Source organism: Heterobasidion irregulare, assembly GCF_000320585.1.
Source record: "Heterobasidion irregulare TC 32-1 unplaced genomic scaffold scaffold_02, whole genome shotgun sequence".
In the NCBI taxonomy this organism is placed as follows: Eukaryota; Fungi; Basidiomycota; class Agaricomycetes; order Russulales; family Bondarzewiaceae; genus Heterobasidion; species Heterobasidion irregulare.
In genome coordinates, this window is record NW_009258198.1 from 148,708 (window position 1) to 154,707 (window position 6,000).

Genomic DNA, 6,000 nt, shown 5'->3' on the forward strand with positions numbered 1-6,000 from the left:
AGCTAGGCCCAAGAAGCATGAAGAAAGGCCTACAGGAATGGAACGAAGAAGACGGACTCATTCTACACAGAGGAAAAATCTATGTTCCTCAGGACGAACAACTACGCAGAGACATCATCAAGTTGAACCACGATAATCTAGCCGCAGGACACCCAGGACAAAGAGGAACACTAGCAGCAGTAGGGCAAGAATTCACCTGGCCCGGAATATCGAACACGATCCACCAATACGTGGAAGGATGCGCAACCTGCCAATCTACCAAGAACGACACGCATCCGATGATGGTTCCTCTACAGCCAACGGAGATTCCAGACCGGCCGTTTGGAACGATTACCATGGATTTCATCACGGACCTTCCCCAGTCAAACGGATTCGACTCACTCCACATGGTAACAGATAGATTCACGAAGACGGCCGTCATCACACCATGTCTAAAGAACATTGACTCAGACGGGACGGCCCAACTACTCTTGGAGCACACGTGGAGAAGATACGGACTACCCGACAAGATCATATCGGATAGAGGACCCCAATTCGCGTCGAAAGTGGCACAAGCACTACTCAAGGAACTAGGGGTTAAATCGGCGCTCAGCACAGCATATCACCCACAAACCGACGGCGCCACAGAACGGATGAACCAAGAACTGGAGCAATACCTTAGGGCATTTTGCAACTCGTCACAGGACGACTGGGCCGACCTCATTCCCTACGCGGAATACGCCCACAACGTACACCAGCACTCAGCCACGAAGAAGTCACCATTCGAACTTCTACACGGATACCAACCAAGGGCGTATCCGGCGATTATAGGAAACACGAACGTCCCCACCGCCGACGCGCGACTCGAAGCTCTGCAACGTGCTAGGAAGGAAGCACAAGCCAGCCTCGAAATCGCAGCCGAAGCCATGAGGATACAGCACGACCGTTTTGGAACGGAGTTACCGCCTTTCAAGAAAGGAGACCAAGTATGGTTAGATGGGAAGAACATCCACACAGACCACCCATCGGAGAAACTAAGACCCAAACGATTTGGGCCGTTCGAGATCACCGACGTTATCGGCACAGTCAATTTCAAGCTGAAACTGCCAAACAGCTGGCAGCGCATTCACGACGTCTTCCATGCTAGTCGACTTACGCCCTACAAGGAGAACACGACATATGGACCCAACTACCCCAAACCGGCACCAGACCTGATAGCGGGGCAAGAAGAATTCGAAGTCGAGAAGGTCGTCGGAGCCCGACGCTTCGGGAGATGGAAGACCCTCCAGTACCTGATCAAATGGAAGGGCTATCCGGAATCGGATAACTCTTGGGAATCAGCGGATAACGTCACCAATGCCAAGGAAGCCGTCGCGGAGTTCTATAAACGACACCCTTCCGCGCCCAAAGGAAGGGAAGCATCGATCCGAGTATTGACGGCCGACCTGGAAGACAATCGAGAAGCCGAGGAAGATCAGGTCAGGAAACAACTCGAGAAAAGTCCTGACGGAAGGAGGCTGCTCGCCACCGGAAAAGACATGTGCCAAATTCTACAAGATCGAGAAGACCAACAAGAAGAAGATCGAATCACGAAGGCGCTGTTGGACCTGCCAGGAAGAAGGCTGCTAGACGAAGGATACACCATCCGACAGATTCAGCAAAAAGCACGAGCGCTGAATCGACAATTCAAGGACGACGAGTACAAACTCGAAGGTCGCCGCATCGGGCAATCATACCTTGACAAGGGAACTACTCCAGTCAAGCTCAAAGAAAACGCAACCGCTCAGCTAAAGGACGTAATCGATGCACGCAACAGGAGGAGAGTCCAAGACCTCCCAATCCCGGAGACGCTTTACTCGGCAAAGTTCAAGACATTGGGGATTCTGGAAATAGCAACAGAACACGACAAGAAGGAAGCCAAGTCAAAGAAGCCATCGGCGCCTCCGCAGTCGAGAAGGCCAGAATCAGCCAAACGTCCAGAAGCGCGAAGGAAGGAGCTCGATCGAGGATCCTCAAGGACTTCCGCTACAAGCGAACGATCGAGCAACCTTAATCGGGAACGATCGGACCCACGCGTCAGGAGTCAGAAGGCAACCACGGACACTTCTCCAAGCAAGACCTATTCGGAACGGTCTTGGATGAAGCCACAGCGCAAACCCTCAGACAGCGCAAATTGGCGCACCCAGGCATATCAGGAGCTGCAAAGGCAGACGAATCGCGGTTTGGCATGGCCGAACAAACGACGGTGATCCAAGCAGGAACCACCACAACGGACACGACCCAAAACCCAATCCTCGCCAGGACCACTGTCGCTACGCCTACTCAAGCCTCGACCACACCACCGTCCTTACTTGCTCAAACAAGAAGGAAAGGAATCTATAAAGGAACGCTTGTCGAGGCCCAAACCTCTCCTCAACTTCCCCACCAAACCTTTCCCCTACTTGGATATGTCTTCCTCTTCGCTCCTCCCTCTCCTCAACGGCACCCGCCACCTGTCCCCTCTGACTCTCCCAGTACCAGAACCCTTCCCCCATCTCCCCATGACCGACATCCACAACGCCCTTCCTTACCCCTACGCCGACCCCTTCCCCGGAAACCGGCTCCCTCCCATCCCTGTCTTCGACGATGCAGGACGACCCATCTCGCGGCCCAGCAGCCCACCATACGATCCGGAACGGGCAGCTCGAGAACACGAGATCCATCATTCGACGCCCGTGTCGTCATCACCAGAAGCTGCAGCCCATCCACCCCCTTCGCTGATCAACGGCTGGCCGCTGGATGGCGTCCGCGTTTCGGAACAAGTCTGGCCCCCTCTCCGTGATCCTTCACCCTCTCCCCCTCCCCTCGTTCTTCCGCCTCCTGCCACTGACACACGACTTTGCTGGGAATGCGATCGCCCGGGACACCTCATCGCCAATTGTCCCATCACCCGCATCCGCCGCCGCACCGACCTCACTGCCCGAAACTTCATACGGGACTACGAAGCGTACGGCGAAGTAGTCGAACTCCTCTCGACGCAGCTGGAGCATGTGGCGGAGAACTATGGGTATTACTGGCACATCCGGGACCGGATGATCGACGACACTAGATGGGAAGGACACCTGACACGTCACGCCCCCGTCATGGATCCCCACACTTTCATGGCTCCTCCCATCCGAGACCCTGATGTCGTCACGAGCCAACGACGAGTGTAAAAGGGGGGGTAGTGTTAGGACCGTGTCCTAACACGTGCTTAGCACGTGAACAAACGGGAAGGTCAGGTGTTTCCCCGGACTCGAACCATTGACGATTAGGACTATGACTTGACACACGTCTAGGCACGTGACTCAGGACATGGTCATGAGCTACGCACATGACTCAGACTCAGACTGTTTATCATTCACATGCTAACGCATGAACGCTTTCGTCTTCTGCTTCGGATTGATTACCATTCACATGCTAACGCATGAACGCTTACGATACTATGCTTTCCCCTTTTGTTCTGATGACTGATGTCGATCGTGATCGGTTCCTCTTCTATCGTGCTTACTGATTGGATCACGATCGGTTCCTTACTTCTGATTGATGCGGACAGACATTTGATTTACTTACTATACATGGCTACATTCGCGAGCCGCGGAGTACGAACGATGACTGCGGCTTACCGATGTCGATCGTTGATAGTACTTAGTGTTTCGAAGCACGGACCATATGTCCGTCCCGCCCTAAATAGCCATGTACTATATATAGGGGAGCTGAGCTTCTCAGAAGCCTCAGCTCGTTCACTTTGTATACAATCTTGATCTCAGCACTGCGCCCGGCGTCTGGCTGCCTTCCCAGCTCATGCTTCGCGATCTCTGTCAGATATAAAGAACCATACTCAGTCTGACGACGCACTGGACTCGTCTCACAGCTCTTACCACCCTCTACCACCTGCAACGTATCAAGGACTCGCTGCCTATCGAGTCATCCGTTGGGACCCATCCGAAGTCATCTGTTGCATCGGAGAAGACTTGTTCGTACCAGACGAACATCGTCACGTGATCAACCAGCATCTCCTCAGGCTCTTCGAGGAGAAGATCAATACAGACCAGCCTTTCTTGGAACAAGCCCAAAGACGAGCAGTCGTCTTCATTCGGTGGGCCGTCACTATCAGCTTCAGCCCAGGGAACCCCTCTTAGTGCATCACGTGCACTCGACTAAGCCTAGCCGGCTTAACATACGATGCTCTTAACGTGGAAGAGGCTCTCCTACGCCCGTTTCCTCTTCTCTATGCCGGAGACAACCCAATGCAGGCAGAGCTTTCTAGCGGCGCTGGCCTAAATAGCAACTTTTTCTGTCGGACATGTCATGTTGGCGGCAGTCAAGAGCACAAACGGTCGGATGTGGGATTTGGCAGCATTTTCGAGGTCAGTGGAGGTCTTGCATCTCTATCTGTCTCTTTCCAACTCATAAAGTCAATAGTCCAGCACTATGCGGACAAGCTCCGAAACTTGGGAGAAGGTTTTCGAGCAGCTGGTCACCGCGTTGGAGCCAAATGTTGCCACAAAACTAACTGAAGCTGTCCGTGATTCAGGTGTCAAAGACGGAGTCGCCCAACCAATCATTGATCATATTGTGAAGCTTGGCCAGCAACTACGCAAGTCATCCAGTCCAGAACAGATAGCCCATAGCCCGGAGGAGGTTCAAGCAATCCTCACAGAAGAGCTCCGTAAAGCACATGGCCGAGGCCAAACTTATAATCCTTTGCTGGATGTTGAAGGTTTGCTCACAATGTATGGCGTGGTGTTTTCTCATTGTCTGACTGCTATATCTCGCAGGCGTTGACATCCACAAGGACACACCTACCGAGATTCTGCACACCATCCTACTTGGAATTGTCAAGTATTTTTGGGGTCAGACCGTCTTCTTTCTAGAGAAGGCAAAACAGTTCCACATCTTCCAGATACATCTGAACTCGATCGCCTCGGATGGCCTTAACATTCCTGCCATACCCGCGGATTACATTTGTCAGTATAAAGGCGCCCTGATTGGCAAGCACTTCAAGACCTTGTCGCAAATCATGGCATTTACAATATATGATCTGGTCCCCCAGAATGTGCTCGATGCATGGCTCCTAATAAGCCACCTGACTGTCATGCTCTGGCATACCGAGATCGATGACATGAATGTCTACCTGGTGCATCTCAGGAATCTCTTCGCATGCATAGACATACTTATAACCCACTTATAGGCTAAACTTCAACAATGCATCGATGACATCTTAGACGTCACTGCACTCTGCAGCCCGAGTATTCTTATCTCAAAGCCCAAGTTTCACTTCCTTGTCCATCTTCCCTTCTATATTCGTCGATTCGGTCCTGCTATACTGTACTCAACAGAGCGGTATGAGTCTTACAATGCTGTATTTCGTGCTGCCTCCATGCACAGCAACCGAATGGCACCGAGTCGTGATATCGCTTGGACTTTTGCAGGCATGGATAGTGTCAAGCACATCTCAACTGGTGGTTGGTGGAAGGACAGTTTAACAGGGAAGTGGGTGTGCACCGGTGCAAGCGTGATGGCATACGTTAATGAACATTCAGAGCACTGTAAATTGCTTGGATTGCGTGTGCCAACAGGTCAATCTCCTGGTTAGTTGTCCCTGGGTGTGCCTATCTTCAGTCAATGCTCATTTCACACTTCTATACTAACAGGACATATTGTCTTCTTGCGGGCAAAGGCAACCCACCAGAAAATGGCAACTCCTGTCGTCCTCAAATGGGAGGACTCTATGGCACATTCGGCTGGCCTTCAGCTGTCTACGGTGCTCAATGACCTGTCCCACGAGTCTTCACATATACCAGATGCCAACTTGCAATTTTACAGCAGAAAGACTATTGTTGCCGAAAATCGGGACAGGATCAACAGTGGTCAATTTGCTATCATACGCCGTCCTTCTGTACGTTGCTCATACCTCAGAGATACCAGTGACAGCTCACCATTTTTATAAATCACAACAGGATGGGAAACTTATTTTTGGCAAAGTTCTCGAGATTCTTG

At 51.8% G+C, this 6,000-nt stretch overlaps 2 protein-coding genes across 2 annotated transcripts; both read left to right on the forward strand.

The window, feature by feature from the left end:
- Nucleotides 1-1,517: 1,517 nt before the first annotated feature.
- Nucleotides 1,518-3,173, forward strand: HETIRDRAFT_424510 (uncharacterized protein; the record flags this gene model as incomplete). The annotated part of the gene is made up of 2 exons (XM_009543639.1): nt 1,518-2,199; nt 2,281-3,173. The coding sequence occupies 2 exons, from the start codon at nt 1,518-1,520 to the stop codon at nt 3,171-3,173; spliced, it is 1,575 nt and encodes a 524-aa protein (XP_009541934.1).
- A 1,065-nt stretch (nt 3,174-4,238) lies between these two features.
- On the forward strand, nt 4,239-5,341 carry HETIRDRAFT_25488 (uncharacterized protein; the record flags this gene model as incomplete). Its single annotated transcript, XM_009543428.1, has 4 exons — nt 4,239-4,377; nt 4,520-4,669; nt 4,779-5,137; nt 5,192-5,341. Coding segments are annotated over 4 exons (798 nt in total), but the record flags the coding sequence as incomplete, so codon positions are not given.
- Nucleotides 5,342-6,000: the final 659 nt, after the last annotated feature.